Source organism: Phodopus roborovskii, unplaced genomic scaffold, assembly GCF_943737965.1.
Source record: "Phodopus roborovskii unplaced genomic scaffold, PHOROB, whole genome shotgun sequence".
NCBI classification, from domain to species: domain Eukaryota; kingdom Metazoa; phylum Chordata; class Mammalia; order Rodentia; family Cricetidae; genus Phodopus; species Phodopus roborovskii.
The window spans coordinates 19,855,951-19,879,393 of record NW_026126469.1 but is presented as its reverse complement, the minus strand read 5'-3'; the positions used below and the strand labels follow the sequence as shown (position 1 = coordinate 19,879,393).

The following is a 23,443-nucleotide window of genomic DNA, read 5'->3' as shown; positions in this document are numbered from 1 at the left end:
CTAAGGAGCTAGTTTCCAAATGTAGGTAGATGTAATGACCCTTCCAAAGGCAAACACAAGCCAATCCTCTTGAATGGGGATAGCTCCAAGATGCATGTAGGGCTCCTGACAAAATTCACTTAAGAGATTCTGCCATGCATCAAGCAGAAAGTACACCCAACTCTCCTCACTGTGCCAAAGGATCCAATCTTTCCTCCCTGGGAACAGGCTAAAAGTTACACCAAGAGCTCTAGTTATCTCAACAGACGTGTTAGGAAATTATCTTTCCTTTAATTACCAGATCCTTGACCTCAACTAGGAAGCTCTGTCTTCTGTGGCATCTTCACCCTAGGTCTGCTCCTGGGAATAGTGGTGGATCCTTCAGGGACACTCGGGGGATCCTCAAAACCATCGATGCCCTTTGCTTCATACTCCCCACAGCTCTGAGCTCGCCCTCATTTGGACCTCCCTAAGTTCATTTCCATGGTATGTGGAGAAGGGAAGGAATTACCGAGTTTGTTCAGTCTACCATGTCAACCCTAATGTGGCCACTAACTGCTGACAACTACAGTTTTAAGCAATATCTACTCTGTCATTCCATTCTATTGCTTCACGGACTGTGTGGCATGTAGGCAGTGTCTGCTAGCCACCTGGAGCAGATAGCTGTAGGAATCTAGGGGGTAAACTCATGCTGGCTCAGATAAGGCTAGCACTCCTCCAACAGAAAGAGGAGCACATCCTCTCTTCAAGAGGTGACATTATCCTTTGTATACATCTTATACCTTCAATAAATTGTCAAGAATTCAATATTACATTTCTAATGTGAATAGAATACTTCATTTTAAAAATTCTTATTCAGCTTATGCATATGTTTATGTGCCTGAATGTGTGTGTGTGCATCATGTATATGCAGCAGAGGCCAGAAGGAGGATTTGGATCCCCTGGAACTGGAGTTAGAGGCAATTTAAGAGCTGCCTTGTAGACACTGGAAACCAAATTCCAGTGCTCTGCAAAGTAGTAAATGCTCTTAACTGCTGAACCACCTCTTCAGCCCAGAACAGCTATTTTTAATGTATGTGTCTTTTAGCTGGGAATCACCAAAACCTAAGAGCTGAATTAATAATAATGCCCTGGATCGGACATGTCCAAAAGGCTTGCTGTGGTGGCAGAAATACTTAATAATCTGGGCTGTTTGACACAGAAGCTATTAGCCTCACATAACCACTGGGCACTTAAAATATGTGTATGGCCTAGAAAGTGTATTTCCCTAGGATGGCCAGGGAAATTAATTTCCAATTTTATTTAGTTTTAGTTAACATTGATGTAAAATTAAAGTCACATGTGGTTAGCAGTTATCCTATTCAACAGTGTAGATCTAGACCTTGAAGAACTCAGTATCATTAAAGAATCAAAAGATAATAAACACTGGCATGAGTGGAAATGATGCTTTAGTATTAGGGAAATTTAGAGGGAGCAATTGAGAGTGAGAAAGCCAATGAGTACATCCACGAGGTGCATCCATGTACTAATGTGCAAAGCAAATGGGAGACAGGACTAAGGGATAACAACAGGTGCCAGATCAGCAAACATACACACTGTGTACATAAGGATATTCGACGGATGCTGTATTTGCATGGACCACTTCTGAGTGTCTATATAAACTGTTGATGGTCATAGCCTCAAAAGTAGAAATTAAAGGTTGAGGCAGAGAACTTTCAAATTTCCTTTAAATTTTTATTTTATTATATGCATTCATTTTATGGGGGGGGACCTCAGGAGTGTGTATGACAGGTCCTCTCTTTCCATCATGTGTTTCCTGGAGGTTGAAATCAGGTAGTTCGGCCTGGCAACAACAGTTTAGCACTGAAATCATTTTCTTCGTTTTAACACAATCACAGTGACAATTCCTGAATGACAGATTATAAAGATTAAAGTGGTCAAGGCTTTCCTATGGTTATTATTCATGACTGATCTTATGTGATTATGAGGGACATTCCACATCCTACAACCATGGCTCTTCCATACTCTAATAAGCTACCTAAACAAAATACTTCAGGAAAGTGATCTAAATAAAGTAGAACCTAAATCTATAAACTGGGAAGGAGAAGGAAGTGCATCTTTATCCAGGCACAGACTGGGGAAGAGCAGAGTCTTAGGACAGGGACAGGAAGGAGTGTGGGAGGCATGCTAGGGCTTGGTTTAGAACGAGCTCGGAGCCACTGACTGAAAGCTCAGACACAACCCACCCTGGTGTCCTCAGTGAGGAAAAAAGGTACTGAACATATAACCATGCAGCTGGCACTGTGTTACTCTTGAGGCCCAACGACTGACAAGACACAGCCTCTGAGTTCAAGAATTAGAATGACCTCTGTAAGGAAACCCAGTCTCAGATGGTGCAGGGAACACAAGGCGCAAAATCTCTGGCACAGTAATGCCTGGTGTCACCCGAGTGGGCATAAAAAGGCTAGGATTGCATGAGTGACCCCATCAGCTATGACAATGCTATTTTCCTTCTGCCCCCACTCACAGTAGTAAACAGCTGATAGACTTTCTGCGACTGTCTGGTCACACACAGTCACAGCTGCTGTTTATGTATGCACACCTTTCTATACCACAATACTTAGGACTCCTGGGGAGGGACAAGTGGAGGCCAGGCATAGCATTTAAATTCCTCACATCTGACTACAATGGCTACTTCTCAGTTGGATGGAAACTGGGAAGAGGCCTCGGGGGAAATGATACTACTACTCTTAGTTAAAGAACAAACAGTAGCCATTATTTCCCCTTTTGAGGTAGGTTTTCTCATGCTCCCTCTCTGTTCTTCACAGATGAAGCAGCATCTGCCCTGAGGAGGCCAAAGCAGCACTCTACAGGAGGTCCACCTCAGTGAGTCCAGAGGCCTGGGGAAACCTTATTCTGGCTGCACTTCTGGGGTGTGAGGTGCTAAATCATTAACTCAGGTCTGTGGAGCAGAAGGGCTGGGACCTTGGTATCATTTGTTCATTGATAATGGTAAGTCCTTGGGCAAAGGGGAAGAAATCTCCACTGATTTTCGTATGTTCCCCAGCATTGTTCCTTTCCTAACTGACCCTGTGGCTGGCAGGCAGCCCACCCACGCTACAGCTCCCCACATGGGCCACAGAACAGCCAAAGCCGCTTCGGGTGGCCCAACAAGTGGGGCCCTGGCTACGTTCACAAGGAAGCCCAGCAAAGACTGCCAGGCAGCGGGGCTGTCCGGGACATTAGTCCCCACCCTCCTTACATCCTGCAGTGGGTGCCTGTGGTGAGGAGATCCTCCCCAGCACATGAGCGGACAAGTGCACCTCTCGGCCCGGCAAGGACAGTCTTGGGAAGAGGTTCTCATAGGACTTGGAAGTGTATTCAGGACCATGTGGTGAAAACTAATGGGTCCAAAGTGCCATATGGAGGAGAGGAGGGTAGAGATGGATGGAAGAATGGGCTTTCTAATGTATGCTCAGGGCACGACGTGGAGTGGAAACTTTAGTGAATTTCTGGAAGCAATCCCTCAAGCTTTGGGTGTACAGAATCGCACCCACACATGCACACCCAAAGATGTAGCTTAGCAGTTACCTGGACCTGACTGGACAGAAGAGGTGCCACACCTGCTCACTTATCTCCAAGTGGAGGACTTTCTTCTGAATGGCCACAGCCAGGAAGGAAGGACTTCTGGAATGTTTCAGTTTCAAATCAGAATAAGGCAGTCTGCCATCGCTAATGAATTTGGAAAGGGGCCAAAAGTGTTTCTACCTGATCCCTGTGCAGCTCATCATTTAAGGGATACTATCTCTACATACACATCATTAGACCTGTATCAGTTAGGAAGATATTTTTGTAAAATATTCTGTATGGATACCCACAGCTAAAGATCTTATCTTGGAAAGTCTTGAACCTTAGGATTGTCTCTTGGTTGCTAGCCCTTCACTGCCATTCTCCTGCCTCCAACCAATCCTCAGTGTGCCAACTTACTGTCTCATGGTTTCAAAATAGCTGCCTGAGCACCAGCATCACATCTATATTCAAGGCAGGAAGAAGGTAAGGTAGAAATAAGAGCATTCACGATGTCTTTTTCCTTTTTTAACTTTTAATCATGAAAACAACAGCTTTCCTTGAAGCCACCTAGATGACTTCAGCCCAGATGTGTCATTGGACCACCCTGAACTGCAACGGAAGCCTCTGGAGTTATTCCAGGCATTGAAAGCCAGCTAAGGGAATGGGAATAGGTTATGTGTTCGTTGCTCAAAAGCATTTGTCACAGAGTAGAAAAGTGCCACAGGATGCAAGACCTAACCCCATGGGAAGTGTGAAGTGCCCCAGAAAGCCTGAACCCAAGGGGACCTGCAGCACACCCTTCTAGAGTCACCTGTCTTGCTGATGAGAAGAGGGATGTTATAAGAGGGGTTCGTTCAGTTCTTAAGGTAGGCATGATAGGAAAATGGGGGTGAGTTAGCTTTCAAGGATAACAAGCCAAAGTTTTAACCAACTGCTCATCACTGCCCTGGAGGCGGTGGGAAAACATTCTTCACGATTTGCTCACATCTGTGGCATCCACTGAGTTTGATTGAGAGCACAGCCCCTGGATTCTCCAAAAGAAGCCAGACCCTCCACTTAGGGTGACAACTCTCAAGAATGACAGAAGTCAGCCAGGGGTCCTTGGGCATCAGTAAGAAGAAGCCCAACAGGAACTCCCAGGCAGAACTGAATGATGAGGCATGACCTCTGAGAGGTACCCTGGATAGAGATCCTTCCAGAGCCCAGTCGCCAAGGCTGCTGTCATATAGTGGCTGTGAGGCAGACATGGGTACAGAAGCCACTGAGTAGGTTGTATGTCCAATGAGAGGAGGGCACTGCATGCAGGAGGCAGAAGTCCAGAGGTGGCTTTGGGGGCAGCTGGCACATTTGGCCAAGCATATGGGAGCCGGCAGGCAAAGCTCAACTTCTAACAGCAACTCGTGCTCAAAGCCATGAGATACCACCTTTTATTGTTTTTAAACTTCCATGAGTGCACAAGGACATGATGTCCCTGGCTCAGCTTCAACTTTCATATCAATCCAATCAGCTTCCTTATCCTGGGCTCAGTAGTGGTGGCCCTTCTCTGATGTGAATGTCTTCATGTGTCTGTGGCACATGTACCAATAGGGAGCTTTCTGCCCCAGCTTCTTTTGCTGTAAGTAAGCCAGAGACTATCTGAGTATCCCTCTCTGACAGCCTTCTGTACATGCTACACCCCGTATGCTATGCCAAAGTCAGGGGCAAACAGCAAGGTGAGCCCATGGGCTGATTCATAAGGAACACACAGACCACGAGGAATATTTAGAGTCAACTATTAGGTCATCATAAGTTAAATCAAAAGACAACGCAGTTTTAAGAATTCTGCCATCAACACTGCTACAATTTGGATTTGGTTTGTCCCCAAGAGGCCCATCTCAGGGTGGCATTATAGGGAGGTGGTAGACCCTTTAGCATGTGAAGCCTCAGTGGAAGGAAATTAGGTCACTGAGGGTGTGTCTTTGAGGGGCCTGTTAGGACCCTGACCCTTCTGTTTCTTCGTTTCTATGTCACACTGAGAGTAGCTTTTCCTATTATATACCCTCTTATGATGTCCCTCTACCATAGCCGAAAGCTCAGAAACAGATTCAAAAGAAACCACCTTAATTTTTGTTACAGTAACAGAAAGCCAACTAACACAACTTGGGAAATATACCAAATGATACTGACTTGCTCAAAATGGTGAAATTTGTAATATGTGAATGTCAACTCAGCCAGAGAAGTATTGCATTATGATGCTCAAGATGCATTTTTAATGTCTTATTGGCTGTCCTGGGCTAGAGACAGCCAGCATTTGTGGGGGTTTTTTTTTCTTTCTTTCTTTCTTTTTTGTTGTTGTTTTCCTCAAATAAGGAAAGCCTTGCCTCATGAAAGGTACACCACAATAGGTATGCTAACTGCAGGTGACTGCTTGCTTTGTGAAGGTGCCAAGCTCTCAACTCAAAGCCATGGCTCCTTTGTGACAATGGCAGTGACAGGAGCTAGGTTTCACTGTGCTGTGAGGAAGCCAAGCCGAGGAAGGGGCTGTCTCTCAAAGCAATGTGGTAAGAGGGTGGGGAGTCCTGCTGACTAAGGCACATCTTAAATGGCTTCTACATTTTATAATGTGTGTAGCTCAGCATTTTGTAAGAACATTCACAAAGTCTCACAGCCACCATCACTATCTAATTTTGGAACATTTTCACCATCCCAGGGAGAAACGGTAATAACTGGCAGCCACACCCACCCCTCTCTCCCTCACCTGCTGGGACTATTCATCTTCTTTCTGTCCTCTCAGATATGCCATCCTGGACACAGAATATAAATGGTCTTGTCTTTTCCTGCCTGGCTTCTTTCACTTATTAGAATGTTTTCAAGGGTCACCAATGCTGTGGCAAGAACCAGTACTTCCTCCCTTTCTGTGATCACGCAAGCCCTTCCTGAACACTCATGGTTTCTTCCTGGTGTGGAGATGAGAGGAGGTGGGCTAAATTCAGGGCAACAGAAGACAGTCTCATGCTGGTGGAGCCACAAGCATCCCCAACATTGCCCCTGTGGTCTGCTTTAAATACAATATGCTAAATAGAGATGTTAGGGCAGACCCATTAACACAGCTCATAACTGGACAGATCAGTGCCTTGCATACAATTCAGGGCACCTCTGGCCTTTTTCCAACACAGAAGCACCAGCATACAGCAGGGCCCATAGCATCCAAGAAACATCCCCTGGACCTCTTTCTTCCACTAGCTTCCAGGAGCTCATGTTACAGTCACGGGGAACTTAGGAATTCCTCACTCTTCACTGAGTGCTAACACCAACACTTGAAGCTTCCAGGGCTGGGACCCCTGTGCTTGATCTCCAAATGAGCACATCCATAACCTCCCTCATGTCTGTATCACCTCTGTGTAAAGTTGATGTAATGCCTAACAGCTTACTAAAAGGTGTTTCCACTGGATATAGATAGCATCAGCTCTTCTTACAGAGTCTCTTCTATGCTCTCATCTTCATCTATTAAACAAGAAACAGGCAAGCGACTGTCATTCATACTTTCAGAAGAAGAAATGGAAGCCCAGGGAGGGCAAGAGATCAGGATTCATTGGCAAAAGGTGACAAAAATGAAATCAGGATCCTATCTGTCATCCCACTACTTTGGGTGGGTCAGAAGGGCAGCCAATAAAACATTTCTTTGAGAAAAGTAGTAGGAGAAAAATAAGTCCATTTTTAGGAGCCTAGACTTTGGAGCACATATTTAAATCCAAGGTGCATTCCTACTGACACAAGGCCATGTTTCCAGAACATATCCAGCAGGGGTATTGCATGTCCCCCTCCAATGCTGAGTCCACCAACATAGACCAGAGCTTAACATAAACCAAGAAATAGAGCAAGATGGTACACATCCAATTAATATGCAGGTCCAAAGGAAGATCTGTCATGCCAGGCTTGCTGAGGACAAGTTTAATAACATCTCCCCTTTCCTTCCCCCATCCCATCTCTCAATCAACCACACTTCTTACCCTTCCTTCGAACTTGGCGGTGGCTCCTTCTTTGATGCAGAGGTTCCGAGGGGGCAGAATGAAAGCAGGGGCCTCCATGAGGGGCATGGAGCTGACCCTTGAGGGATCCACACTGTGTGAGGTTTTGGACATGTGTGATGAGGCAACCAGTTTCACGTCCCCCATGATCTACAAAAGGAAGAGGAGCAAGTTAGGTCTTAGAACATATAGCATGTCATCTCCCTTGCAGATACCACTTGCCCAGCTCTGTGGTCTGAGCTATGAGTAGTAGCTCAGTAGGGTCAGCATCCATCTGGAGTGCTTCTCTGTGGCTTCTCCACAGAAGGCACCAGGCAAGACAGAGCAAGTCCTCAACCCCAGCCCCCCAGGCCATTCCTGCCAGTCAGTACCACTAAGAGCTTCCATCTGTCTTCTGAGAGAGCATGGCTTAGACAAGATTCAGGTTTCACATTGGGTCCCTGAGGCTCGTGTTCAACCAACATCTACATGAAGTACTAAGGTGGGAAGTCCCAGCTGCTCCTCATAGGCTAGAAAAAAAATGGCACCAAGACTTCAAGAAAGGCAGGAGATTGGAGTTTATGTCACAAGGGCCCTGGGTGAGAAGGTGAGGGTTGGTAGCTGAATGAAGCGGGGGAGTCAATCCTGGAATTACATTATAGAGGTTCAAAGACCAAAACATCAAGGAAAGGAAGGAGGCACTAGGAGGTCATCCAGGCTCCAAAGCGGCTAAACCATGTATCAAAGGAGGTAGAGCAAAACCATGCCATCATTGCTAAGAACACCTTGAACCTGGGATCCTGTCCAAGGCAGATAGGGCACTAGACAAGATGTGTCTGCAAACTGGCAAGCTTACCTAGGACTAAAGGGCTGATGTGAAAAGGAACGATGGCTATCCCCCTGAAGCTATCAACAGTCAACTCGTTTGAGTTGTTTCTACTCAACTGTAAGTGTGTTTCAAGGTAAAAATTAGAAAACACCAATGTGAAAATACAATAAATTATCACTTATTGGTGGGCTGGCAAGATGGCTCAGTGGGCAAAAGGCACTTGCCACCTAAGCATGATGGCCTGAATTTGATCCCCAGGTCCCACATGGGAGAAGGAAAGGCATGACTCCTATACATTGCCCTCTGACCTCCAGATGCATACCATGGGACATGAGCACATACACACACAATAAATAACATTTCAAACCATCATTTAGTCAACACTCGGTTTCAAACACTGTGTGGAGGGTCTTTGTCTGTGATCCCATTTGTTTTTTTAAATTTCTATCATTTTATTTTTGGTTGACATGGTAACTGCATACACTTATACACTTGTGGGATACAATGTGATGTATTGGTACATGGCATCATGTGCTCTAAGTCTGGACCATCAGCATATCCATCTTCTTTGTGGTGATGACACCTGGAACCTTTATCCAGCTGTTCTGAAATGCACATTATAGTTAACTACAGACTTCCCCCACGGTGCAACAGAACTCCGGATGTCGCTCCTTCCATCTAACCTATTCCTACACCCCATGGAGTGAACTCCTCTTCATACAGGCTTTATGAGGAGCCTGTGCTCAGACAGACATAAGGGAGTGGTGAAAGTGAGCGTGGGGTCATGCTACATAGGCCAGAGGAGAAAACTGAAAATATCCACACTTCTATCACACAAGCTGGTGCTCTCTTGTGACTATAGAAAAATTGACATTTCTATAAATAAAAATAAAGTAAACCATATCGAAGTGTCTCCTAATTCCTCCTCCTAAGTTTTCTTAAAATTAAATGGGTAAGTAGCTTTTAAGAAATCTGGTTTAGTTTGGTGGTTAAGTGGCACATGCCTTTAATCCCAGCCCTCAAGAGCTAGAGGTAGGTGGATGTCTGAGTTTGAGGCCAACCTGATCTACTACAGAGACAGCCAGAGAAGAGGAGGGGGAGGAGGAAGAGGAAGAGGAAGAAGAAGAAATAATCTGATTTAAAGGCTAGAGACACAGGGTAGCAGGTAAAAAGCACTTGCTACACAAACATGAGGAGCTGAATTAGGATCCACAAAAAGCTGCACATGGCCAATGTAACCCCACTGCTGTTGTGGGTGGAGACAGGAGGATTACTGGAGTTGACCACCAGTCTAGCTCCAGGTCCAGTGAGAGATACTGCCTCAAAGGAATAAGGAGAATGACAGAGTAAGACATCTGATGCCCTCCCATGATTTCTGCACATGCACACACAGGTGTACATATATGCCCATGTGTACATAGCCTATCTTTATCCCTCTCTTATTCATTCCCTCTCTTACACAGAGAGAAAGAAATCTGACTGAAACAATTTAAAATAAAAGTGTCTGATTAGCCCCCTATCACTGGGTACTTGCCAGTTTCTACATGGCACACATTCAGCAATCATATCTGTGTGTGAGTCCTCTGCCCGACACACTTGGCTTCCTTTCACTGATAAGCCATTAGCTTTGCAAACAAAATTCCTTTCCCGATGATATGACTCTCAGGCTGGCTGCAGGAGGTCACAATAAAAGCAAGTACCTAAGTCACATTTCCTGTGTGTCAGGAACATACTAAACACTAGTATGTTCTAACTAAACACTAACACAGCAGTAGGCAATAGCTAATCTCACCATCCCATTTTCAGAGTTGGAAACCTGTCCAAGAATTAGAAATTTGTCCAAAGTCAACACAAGAGGGGTAAACCTGGCATTTGAGCCCAGCGGGCGCACCCTGTGCACTGTGCCTGCTGTAGTGGTCAGAGTTGAAGTAACGGTAAAGAATGAAGTTGCTCAACTGACAGGCACTTAATATTTCCCTGTAAAACCAGGTATGGTGGCACTCACCTTTAATTCCAGCACTTGCGGGAGGCAAAGGCAGGCAGAAGTCTGTGAGTTCGAGGCCAGCCTGGTCTACAGAGTGAGTTCCAGGACAGCTAGGGCTACACAGAGAAACCCTGTCTCGAAAAACAAACGAATGGACAAACAAATTTCCCTGTAAGATTAAGATTTTTTTGGTACATTAAGGAATGCACTTTAAGTTAAAAGACCAATGATAATAGGAGAAAGTGTTTGCAATGAAAACATAGGACCAGAATGTTTTCACAGAATAAGAAATCATTCCAAGACATGAATGAGCAGAGAAGATGTGTTGCAGAGCACACAGATGAACATCGTCTGGCCCCAGGAACACCCAGGAGTGCAGGTCAATCACAGCCTGTGTTTTTGAAAACTGGATGAAGCACATCAAAAGAAAGAGGACACAAACACTGCTGAGAGGCCACAAGCACTCCTGCTGGGAAGCAATGCAGCAAAGGGACTCTGAAGAAAAGGTGTCCACTAATTTTTCTAGTAATTCCCAATGTAGAAATTCAACATTGGGAAAGAACCCGAGACAGCCAACATGTGTATGTAAAAACAATGCTGGCATTGTTTAAAGCAAAAGTTGGACATATATTTAAAAAATCCAACAATGCGATCAACTATATACAGAGGTACATCAGAAATAAAAAGACTATGACTTTAATGATACATAAGTGTTAGAGTATTGAAAAAAATTAATTATTGAAAAATTTCAAGCATACAGAAAAAAATGACAAAACCCAGTGCCCCAAACACCCCCCCCCCAGTGAGCCTCAACAGTTAGTACCCTCCACACTAATATAATTCTGCTTTGTGTGTGTGTGTGTGTGTGTGTGCAGAGCCATTTCCAAACCATCAGGATATGACATTTTTTGGCTGACACAATGATTATTAAACATATGTATATCTACAATATGTTCATGATCGATGACAGGTCCATCTCTTCAGACACCTGGCAGTTCTTCATTAACACGTAATACATTGTTGAAGCCAGAGGTGCCTCACTGCGCTAAAGAGCCAAGGATTAACTGTGTTTTGGTGCCTGCTGTGGTTTAGACTTGGATTATCTACCAAAGGCTCATGTGTGGAAGCTGGCTCACTAGTCTGCAGTCCTGGGAGGCATCAGAGCACTCAGTGCTTTGTGGATAGGTGTGAGGCCATTGAGAATACACTCATAAAGGGGACATTGAGTCCCCAGCTCCTTCTCTGTCCCTTTTTGCTTCCTGGTAGCCCTATAGCTTCCTCCACTGTGCCACGATACTCTCTGCTTTGCTACAGGCCCAAAGCAATCACATTAACTGGTTATGGATTGAAACCTATGAAACTGTTAGCAAAAATAAACCTTTCTTTAAGTTGATTTTTCTCTCAGGCATTTAAATCATCACAGTAAAAGCTGGTAACAAACACTGCTTAACCAGCTTCCTTATCTACTCTCTACATCTACCTTTTCTAATTTCCACAACTTTACTTTCTATTTCTATGAAATAATTTTTTAACTTTCTAAATATGGATTAAAACACTTCCTTTATTCTGTACCCAGTTTCTTTAACTTATCATAATGTCCTCCAGTTATCTTGTTGCGTTTTTTAAAATGAGTGAATAATATTCCACTATGTGCAGATATATATGCTATACTGTCTTTATCCATTCATCCACTGTTGGCTACTTGAATTGATTCCATGCCTTGACTATTGTGAACAGTATTATAAAAATTATGAGAGCTCTAGTATATTCTACCTGGTATAATTTTTAATTTTTTTTTCCTTTAAATTTGAAACATGCTGGCTTTGCATGTCAATCCCGGTTCCTGCATCCTTCTATCCTCCCCTGTTCTGCCCACCAACCCCCATTCCATCCCCTTTCTGCTCCCCATTGAGGGTGAGGCCTTCCATGGGGAGTTTCAAAGTCTGTCATATCATTTGGAGCAGGGCTCAGGCCCTTCCCCATGTGTCTAGGCTGAGAGGGTATCCCTCTATGTGGAATGGGCTCCCGAAGTCCATCTGTATACTAGGGATAAACTACTAGGGTATACTACTACCAGAGGTCCCGTAGACTGCCCAGTCCTCCCAACTAACAACACATTCAGGGAATCTGGGTCAGTCCTATGCTGGTTTCCTAGCTATCAGACTGGAGCTCATGAACACTCCTTAAAATTTTTTATTTAAGAGTGTGTGTGTGTGTGTGTGTGTTAGTTACATGCATGCAAGTGTTGAGAGAGGGCAGCGGATCCCCTAGAGCTGGACTTAAAGGCAATTGTAAACCAACTGACATGGGTGCTGGGAACCAAACTTGGGCCTTCTGGAAGTTGAGCAAGTGATCTTCATTGTTGAGCCATCTCTCCAAGCTGCCAATATGATTTTAATGGCAAGAATAAAGAGATGTTTACTCACTCAAAATATATTAACTGAGCATCAACTATGTACCAAAGTAGCCACTACACATAAAAAACTGAACAGTTACATGTGTGGGAGGTGTGATGAATTCATGATACATGGGTGTGTGGTAGTAGGCAGGAGACAATCAGGGTTCTTATACCCTGTATGTCTACCTAGGAACACAACCTGAAATGAGCACTGCCATCCACTGCCATTGAGGTAAGTGACAGACACTCTGTGCAGCCAACTCTAGAACTAGGGTGGGGGTGATCCATGTAACAGGCAGCTCAAACTGCCTTAACTTCGCCATAAATTTGGGGACACAGCTCCTTTCCAGCTGTGGTTTGGTCAAGAGACCTCCATTCTCTTTATCTGAGTTTTCCTTTGTGTCAAGTAGGAGGAACAAAATGAACCCTGCAGGGTGGAGAGAGGACACAAATGGGAATGCAATATATAAGCCAGAAGTATATGCAAAATATATTCACTGAGTAGATTCTGTCCCAGCATCTCTCACCCTAAAGGAAGCTGTGCCCCACCCTGAACACTCAGACCCTGTCATCAAAGATACCAAGAAGCCTAGGCAGGCTTAACTATCCTCAGACAATTCTGCAGGGAGGAGGCCTGAGCCCACTGACAGCTTCCAGTGGCAGTACTTTGTGAGTGAGTTGGATGTTGACTGTACCTTGTGATCCCTCTCACATGATCCTATCAACCCTACAGTTCTCAGGGTCCCTTTCATAAAGGGAGGCAAGGAAGCCCTTTAAACCAGCTGCACATGCTCAAGGGCCCTGAGCTTAGCAGAGAAAACCAAACCAGGAGCACAGGGCTGTCATACTCTACTGGCTTTCTAGAGGTTCAGACAAAGCTAGTCCTGCTATTGTCAGTAACTGGAGGTACAGCAGGCAGGAGCCTGAGAATTACCACAGAAAGAAGAGCAGGAGGTAACTCCCCATTGTGGCTTGGAGTACCTCCCCACAGCCTACTCATTCAAGGTTTGAACAAGTAGGTCCAAAGATGTTGAATCTATTCACTACATGTTGGGTCTAATCACTAGATGTTGGGTCTGATCACTAGATGCTGGATCTGATCACTGAGCAGTGACTGGTTCATCACTGGATTCATACATTCATGAATGTATTCACACCAATGGACCACTATGGGGTGGGGCCTGGTTGTAGGAAGTAGATCATAGGAAAGGGGTCTGCCTTCGAAGAGCATCTTCCTGTCCCTGCACTGTGCTTCCTGGCCACTGTGAGACAGCTGCTCTGTGCAGCATATCCTTCCCAAGATGTTCAGCCTCACTATAGTCTCAGAACCAAGGAAGCCATAAACCAAAATAAATCCCTCCTGCTTCTGAACCTATTTCTCTGAAGTATCTGTCACTGGGATGAAAAGCTAACTAGCATTCCCTTTCTGCTCTAGAAGACAAAAGATTCCCCAGCCTTTCAGGGCAGTAGGAAACTGAGAGACCTGAAACCAGGCCCCAGAGTTGCTCACCAAATCTTCGTGACTCCAAACATGCTGAAGAGCAACCCAGATACTCTCATCAATAGAGACACACCAGGCCTAGGGAGACAGCTCATAGGATAAAGGTACTTACTCTGCAAGTGTGAGATGAGCTTGAGTTCCCAGAATTCAGAAACGCCAGGCACAGAGCAGATATGGGAAAATCCCAGGAAGCTCAGGGCCCACCTAGCCAGGCACACACAGCAGAGAAACAACAGCAACCTTGGCTCAAGCCAGGTAGAAAGAAAGTGAGGGCCTCCAGGCGATGCTGCCCTCTTATCTCAGCACTCACACCGGGGCACCCACGAACTCACATTCACGTGTATGTATGTTCACACAGACTTTAAAATTTTTAATTTTAAATTTAATTTAAAAAGAGACATACTTGGTCAAAAGAACAAAAGACAAGAAGGGGCCTGCCTTCAGGTTGAAAAGATACAGACAAGTCAGTACTGCCAGGAACCACCTAGTCTCCTGCAAGGAAGTTCCAGGGAGGAGGATGACTACTCTGTCACAGGGGCAAAACCAGATCCAAGTCCCAAGCTGTGTAGTCATGCCAAACAGCTGCGCTCACCCTCAGCCCATTGCCTCGTAGCTGTAGTCAGATTCTGGCCATGCTGTCAACTGATGGTTATTGCATATTTGGGGGAAAATTAATAATAGATTGAGCCAAACCCTTCATGTTCCTCTCTAACCCGCCACCAAGTCTGGTGACCACATTCCAATGGAGAATACCAGAGAGACTGGAAAACATCCACAGCAATATCTATCAGCATTAAAAGGGCCAGTGAAAGAAACACACTTTGGTCTTGACACCAGGGACAAAGAAATACACTCTGCCCCTGCCCAATCAGGGAAACCATGGGAGTCAGGTAATATTCACATATATGTGCAACTCAGTTTGGCTGTGTTATAATGTTACTTGAAGTTTCTTGATCAAATAGGAAGATTTCCAGGAGTTTCTGCATCCTCTAACAGTGGGAAAATATGAATGGGATGAGTTAGTAAGCACACTTCAAGGATGGGGCACAAAGAGTCATATCCCCTCTCACTGTGTGGACTCATGTTCCTGCCAGTGCACAAATAGCTGTGACACATCACTGCCCTCCCTCTCTGCATCTGGATTCCAGTTCGGCTCAGTGTTTAGTTGTGGGTGTTTGTCATGTATTAATGAAACCAAGTCCTCTGCACCATTGCCCACCCCTACCATGAGATATTACTCCTCTCTGGTAGTACTGGAAGCTGTGATCTGTGGTTCCTACACCTGGGAGGTAGAGGCAGGAGGATCATTGAGTTTGGGATCACTCTTTTCTGTGTGGCATTGGGTACGACATGTGTTCACCAATGTGTCTTATATATACTATACATTATAATTATAATACATATAATTAAAGTATATTGCTTGCACACACAGTTTCTGTTTTGTTTTGTTTTGTTTTTGAGACAGGGTTTCTCTGTGTAACAACCCTATAACCCTGGCTGTCCTGGAACTCACTCTGTAGAACAGGCTGGCTTGGAACTCACAGAGATCAGCCTGTCTCAACCTTCTGTGTACTGGGAATGCAAGCAAGCACCACTATAGGGTTGGAAAGTCAATGACATAACGAAATTTGCAGCCAAATAGAAAAAAATAGAAAATGCCATCCTAAGGAAGCTAACAGCCTGATGCTGGGTGTGGGCTCCATGGATTGAAGGTGAAGGCTCCACAGCACTGTCTGCAATAATGTGGTAGTCAAGATGCTGGTGTTTACAGCAAGCTTCCCCCAAGGAGCTGGGATTGACTTGTAAAACAAGGTTTTGTGTCCTTCATCTCCAGATTAGAGAATTTATTTTCTCAGAACATGCTGTTTTCTTTATACTCTTTTATTTTCTAAATAATCAACGACTTGTTTGTTTCTGTTGCTGGGGATCAAACCCAGGGTCTACTTTCTGCTGGACCTCTGACAGTGAAACCAGGATGTATCTCTAGTGCACAAAAGGACTTTGGGAGCACATTCCCCATGGAGGGATACTCCCTTAGCCTAGAGGCAGAAGGGAGGGCCTAGTCCCTACTCTAAATTACTGGCAATATTCAGCAGCTGCAATCAAACACCCCCAGCCAGGGGATTCATTCAATATTCAGCCGAATGCAGACCAGTAGACAAAGGAGAAACAGAAAAGCACAAGGGAGGGGTCAAAAGAGCAGTGGCCTACTGATGTCTGGGCCAAAGCCAGCTCCGTGTAAAGTTTCTACAAGGAACACAATTTATTAATCACCCAAAGCAGCTCTCAGTGGATTGGACTTTAATTTGATCAAAAGTTCTGTAAATCGTCTCTTGAACCCAGAAAGGAATTGCAGCCAAGACAGAGTGCTGCTCTGAGACACAGAGACTCAGAACAAAAAGTCATTAGCCAGCAGAGCGAGTTTGGAAGAGCCAGCTGCCCCTCCACTATTCCGAGCACACACACATGAGATCACCATATTGGAAGCTCAGAGGCACAGGATATTTTGGAACTACCTAAACTTCCCCACTTGGAGATGCTTCCTAGCAGGTGTGGCATCCTGTATGTAAGGCCCCCAACAGCTCATATCAGAGGTGGCAAAACCACTCAGGTACAAACACCCCAGGCGCTGATGGCTCTCTCTGCCCTCCTTAATCCTCTCTGCAATGCACTCAAATCCTGACAAATACCCTAATCTCTCCTAATCCAGCACTGAGCTGCTCCTCAGATGTGCCAGGCTGCCTCACCATGACCCACCAGAGCAAAGTGGAGCAGGGCTACACACGGCTAACCACCCCCCCCCCTCACACACACACACACACACACACCTGAAGGCAGCCTCCTCCCCAGGGAGCTTCCACAGAAGGCAGGTCAGAGGCCAGCTTCACTGCTGATGAGATTCTGGTCCAAGGTCTAGCAATAACGAAGAGAAAAGGGAGAGCCGAGCACACAGGCTGGGCCAGACCCAGAAAGTAAGGGGCTTTGTTCTAACTCTCCTCGCAGATGTTGCAACTTGCCTTCTGCAGGGCAGCCAATTTTGCTGGAGATCTGTTGTTCTAATCCGCCCAGCTGGGGTGACCTTTGAAACCTCTGGCTGCCACTGCAGAGACACTCAGTAAAGTCCTGGGGAGCCAGGGGTGGAAGCTCACAGGTTTTCACTTGTTCAAAGATACAGACTCCAATCTGAGTGTAAAGCAACTGAAAAGACCCCGTCAAGCAAAGAATTGAGCTCCAGATGGGCTGGGCATTTCCCCAACTCCACATCTGGCTTGGACTGCCACTCTAACCCTTGGTGCATCTGGCCTGGGATTACCACCAGCTCATGAGACATGTGCCTCCTGAGACCCAGTCCTTTCTTCCTTAGGCCAATGGAGCCCCACTTAGATGCCTAGCACAGAAGGTACACTCAGGCAGGAGGCTGAGAACTCCTATGCTGAGACTGTAAGCAGGAATGCAGTTGACAGTGGAGCTGAAATCTCAGCAATAATATTCACAGTGTGTCCAGCACTGCACAGCGCTATTCCATCTCAGTGAGCCTTAGAAGCTGGGCTCAAGCATGTAATACCTCCATTCCTTCCATGGATGCCAAGGTATTCCCCTAGTTCCCAAGGAACAGACTGAGCTTAAGCCCTGCTGGGTAGGGGTGGATTCATAAGGAGTGCAATGCCCAAACACCTGGGATATCCTTGATCTCCCAGCTCAGTGGTTGAAGCCTCTGTGGTCTCAAAAACACCTTAATGTCCTTTAAAGTATTAAGGACCCAAAGGCTTTTATTTATGCTATCAAAGTGTGGTGTATTGGTATTAAATAGTAATTCACAAAAGAATATCAACAAGAAGCCTACATGTTGATATGATCTCTCTCTCTCTCTCTCTCTCTCATTTTTTTTTTTTTTTTTTTTTTTTTTTTTATGTGTCCGGGCTTCACTGTGTTGCCCAAGCTGGCTTCAAATTCCTGAGCTCAAGAAATCCTATGGCTATGAAAAGTAGCTCACCGCTTAAGAGTACTCCCTGCTCTTCTGGAAGACCTGGGTTCAATTCACAGCACCCACATCTGGCAGCTCCTAACAGCCTGTAACTCCAGTTCCAGAGGATCTGATGCCCTCTTCCACATCCTAAGGTACCAGAACACACATGCCATATATTCACACAAACACACACAAGTAAAAGTAAAATAGAGTGAAAGCAAGCAAGCAAGACACACACACACACACACACACATACACACACACACACAGATAGATAGATAGAGAGAGAGAGAGAGAGAGAGAGAGAGAGAGAGAGAGAGAGAGAGAGAGAGCTCTTTTCCTCCCAAGAAGCAGGAACTGATTTCAGGCACACACCTTTGTGGCTAGCAATATAAATATTTTTGAAAGAAAATACATTTTCTGAAAAAAAAAAAGTTCAAGAAGAAATTCAATTCTGTTATGTGTGTATGGTTATGTATGGCCCTGGGGATGGAAATCAGTGCCTCTCACAAGGTAGGTAAGTGTTATATCACTGAACAATATCCCAATCTTGAAATTGTCTTCTTTTGAACTTTTATTTATTATTGCTCCTGTATATATGTATGAAGGCGCATGCAATGGTTATGGTTGCAATGTGGAGGTCAGTACTGTAGTCGGTTCTCTCCATTTACCTTGATGTAGATTCCGAACTGAGGTTGTCAGGCTTCCTGGGCAAGTGCTTTACCCACTGAGGTATCTTGACAGCTCACAAATGTCTTTAACATCTAGCCTGATGATGGACAATTTGATCTTTTCATCTGTTTCTGCATTTTGTCTACTGTGACATCACAGTATCTATAGCTGCTAGGAAATACCACCATATGAAGGGATAACAGAAGTAGAAAAACAAACATCATCCTACACAAAAATAATCTGGGCCCCTAAAGCAGCTCAGGGCCTTCCTTCCCTGACCATGCTGTAAGTCCCCAGATCATACTTTAGAACCTTACTCTAGCTAATCTCCAAAGCCCTCTCTGTCACCATCTGTTCTCACCTCTGGCCCTCTTCAAACACTCAGGAGAAAAGGGGAAAGTGGCTGTCTCTGAGCAGTGCTGTGCAGCTTAAAGGAACAAGTGTAAATCAGCATTTCACTTCGTTCCCTCTCTTCTTCAAGACCACAGGGTTAATCAGTGTGACCAGGAGACTAAGAACCCTGAGACTGGCACTATGACAACAGCTTTTGATCTCTTAGGTACTTGGCCAAGATCTGGAACATCTTACATATGGAGATAACCCAAAACCTTTTTGCAGCAGTATGACAATTTATAGAAACCAAAGCTGCTCACAGAGAAGTCACAAAGGAGTCCATCCCATGCCTTCTCAAACAGAACTTCTGGTTGTGAACCATGTGACTGGGAAGTTCTTTTAAATTGGACAAAACCAGGGAAAAAGTCTTGGCTAAAAGTATGGAAGACATATCTGAAGCCTGAGGTTTCCCTCAAGCACATGAAATGGTGCACAGCTTGAATGTTACCTACAGCCCTAAAATATTAGCACCATGGATCAGAATGTGGGAAAAGCAGTCTTTAGTTGGGCAGTGGTGCTCACACCTTTAATCCCAGCCCTCATGAGGCAGAGGCAGGCGGATCTCTGAGTTCGAGACCAGCCTGGTCCACAGAGCTAGTTCCAGGAAAGGCTCCAAAGCTACAAAGAGAAACCCTGTCTCAAAAAAATAAACCAGAAAAAAAAAAAAAAAAAAAAAAAGCAGTCTTTAAATTCCTATACTTGAGTTTTAAAAACCCAGGAACAAAATACCTGACCAGACACACTGCATAGACTTCTGGCCCCACAGAGGCAAGTCAGTGTCCTGTGATATGCACACTTATCAAATCCTTGACATTGTCTTCATCCCATACATCGCAGCTGGCAGACATGTAGAGGAGTGACAATGTAATTAACACCATCTGTGTCCCTAGAGGAAAGTAAGCCACACCAGGATCAAGGGCATGCATGCTTTCTTTATTCAATGGCGTATTGCCAACGTCTATTATACTGACAAGCACAAAAAAAAAAAAAAATCTTCTAAACAAATACATGTGTATTCTATAAATGAATAGAAATTTTTATTTTAAAAGTTTACAAGTCACTCTTGTGCTGGTTAGTTTTATGTCACAAGCCAGAGTCATTTGGGAAGTGGCATTCCAATTGAGAAAATAACCCCATCAAATTTGCCTGTAGGCAAGTCTGTAGTACATTTTCTTTATTGATGGCTAATATGGGAGGGCCCAACTCACTGTGGGCAGGACCACCCCTGGTGGTGTCCATAAGCAACTCGGACCCAGCTCCACATGTTCCTGTCCCTCACCACTGAGTTTTCCAACCCACCAGACAGCTCCCTCCCCACAGCTTCCTAGGCCTTCTTCCTGGAACACACATGAAAGACAGACAGCTGCCCACAGACAAACCATATCAGCAGGGCAGAAGGCCACATTTGCAGGACAAGCCATGAACCCACATCTTTGGCAGAGAGCTACTTGGGGGTTGCCTTAAAAGGTGATGCAATACACACTGTCACACAGACACACACAGTCACACACACTGATCTAAGAGATACACATACCCACCTACACACTGACAGTGGCAGTGTCATGGCTTGGTCTCCTAGAGTCACTCTCTACTGAAACTCCCACCTAACTGAGGGCTTAACAAGAAAAGCTTGAGAAAAGCTTTCTGCAATCGAAGTCATATCTAATAAAACAAAAGCCTGAACCAGAAACCCTGGTTATAATCAGATTTTTCCAATACACATTCTAGCGACAATTCTCATGTTCATACATTCCGTTAACACACATCACCTTGCAGAACGAAGTGTGGGGTGTCAAGTGGGTTTGTTGAGCCTCCATCATACCATGCCCTCCTCAATCCCATGTGCCTCCTCCCTCTAGTCTATATTCCAAATTCTCATTGAACCCCAAGGGCTGAGAAAAGCACACGTTCAGAAGCGGGATGGCAGGAAACAGACCAATACATGTGGGGAGCTGGGGAAGCCCTGAGTGAATGTGTAAAGAACAGATGAAGTGCTTGCTGAGCGAAAGTATATCGCTAACATGGGCACAGCCATGTCAAATACCTAATGCCTCAGACCCATAGGAATGGCAAAGCCTTCCTCTGGTTCTGTCTAATTGTTGATGTGTGTCTACAAATGGCTGGCCAATGTGTGCAGAAGCTAGCAGCTGTACTTTCTTTTTTAGGATGTCGACAGCCCTAGACTGTCATCTACAGAGCCCTCCTACTGAGACTAGCTAATCTCTACCTGTGTTGTATATAACAAATACTTCTGACTTGGTGCCACTCCATCAGGGTGTACACAGCCCACCTGGTCCAGCTATTCTGTATGCGAGTCATCCTTTCTTTATTCCGTGAACTGCCCTAGTCAGGTCAAATCCAAAGTCTTGAACATAAATGGTTCTGAATGGCCAGCTAAGGGAGAACAGACACTTCCTCTGTTGTAGGACTAAGCACCCAAGTCAAGTGAAAAATCTCAAAACTCTTTTATTTATGCATCTGTAGAATAAGGCTACCATTCACCCCTGAAGGGCTATTGTTATTGACCTGAAGGGCTGTTGGCAAGGATCAGCCACAGGCATTATAAACAGAAGCAAGGAGGTTTAGCATAGTTTGGTTTAGGAGGAATTGCCCCACAGGGGCAATAAGAGCATAGGGGAGTCAGCCTCCTTCCGGTTATCATAACTCCAGCCTAGACAGCTGTGCCACTTGTCCCATACTTCCTACCATACTGCACCTGTGTTTCTAGGATGGGCCAGCTCTCCACAGGAGACATGAGCAGCAGGAAAGGGCCCAGTGTGACGAGCCAACCCGCAGTAAGACAAGTTATGGGGGAATCAGAAGAGAAGGCAGAACCTGGCCACCAGACTTCTGCTTGGGCCACCTTACAGGTCACAAGTCAGGGTGCCAACTAATGCGGGGACTCAAGAAACCTGAGGCACGCCTGTGAGACACCAGCACAGGTCATGGAGACTAACGACTGGGCCAGGGCAGGGATAGTCACCCTTGCAGATATCCTGTGTTCTCAGCCCTTCGCCAACTTCCAGGTGAGTGTGACCCCCTGAGACCGCCCTAGAGAAGAAAGGTGGGGGGAAGAAGGGGAGAAAGAGAACTCGTAGTAATCGTTTTGTATAGAGAAGTTTCTGTGAGCAAGGCCTCAAACTACTTACTTACAGTTGACTGTTCATTTCACCCACTCCTCAGGGCAGGGACCAGAGTAGCCTTGAATGAAGAAAGGCACTGGGGCATATCATTTGCTTGCAAAGTAAATGGGATATATTCCTTTTCTTTAAAGTATTCATTTCTTCATTCTTGTTTTAATAACTGACTACCAGAGGCAGAAGTGCTGATGATTAAAAAAAAAAAAAAATCAGGAAATCCAGGATTTCAGGGAGGAGCAACTCACTAGAGACTACGGACAGAAGCACGCTGGAGGCACTAGACAGAGATCCCTAACTCCCTACACCCCAAGGCAAGAGGATTACCATGCCGTAATTTAACTGAGTGTTACTGATTAGACAACAAGCATTACTCTCAGTTTCTAACTCTGGGTGTGCTCTTAGCTCACTTGAACACAGCTAGGTTGCACAATGTCCGGCAATGAGGGAACCTACATCATTTAGTCCATTGCTGATTTTACAGACAAGGAAATGCGGGCCAAGAGTGGAAGGAGGTAAAGATTGGAGTAAGGATGGATGGCATCTAGAAGTCCTAGAGGACAGGGCATTGCAATCCAAATAGGCAAGTCTTATAGAAGTGATCCGGGGGTGGGTATCTATAAGAGTGGAAACTCATCTGGCAAAGGATAGGCAAAAGGAGTTTTGAAAACACGGTCATCAAGTGAACTGATTCTAGGTGTAGATTGAAACAAGGTGTGGAGGGTTCCAGGGAGAGCAGTGCTCTTTGCTAATACTACCATAAGAGTTTTTACTTAAGGCTACTTAAAAGTACTGTTTTAATGACTTATGAAATGCTTTCCTAACCAAGTCTCAGTTCATGTTGTTGGCACTCATGTTCCGTGAAGGACAGTGTTTGCCACTCTGGAACACCTGAAATGAGTGTTTCATTGCACTTGTCACAAAGCTGCCACATATACTGCTCTTAGGGTCTTGAGGTGAATAACACTAGCTCATTGAACAAATGTCACTTTTAGAGAAACAGACTTACACTTCAAGTTCACAACCT

At 45.1% G+C, this 23,443-nt stretch overlaps 1 protein-coding gene across 1 annotated transcript in view; it reads right to left on the bottom strand.

Moving 5' to 3' along the window:
• The window catches only part of Mylk (myosin light chain kinase), a 243,736-nt gene that overhangs the window by 166,208 nt on the left and 54,085 nt on the right, over nucleotides 1-23,443 (bottom strand). Inside the window, exon 2 of the mRNA XM_051191396.1 lies at nucleotides 7,539-7,706. Within this exon, the coding sequence (XP_051047353.1) occupies nucleotides 7,539-7,703 (165 nt within the window). The 5' untranslated portion in view covers nucleotides 7,704-7,706. The remainder of the gene's footprint in view (nucleotides 1-7,538; nucleotides 7,707-23,443) is intronic.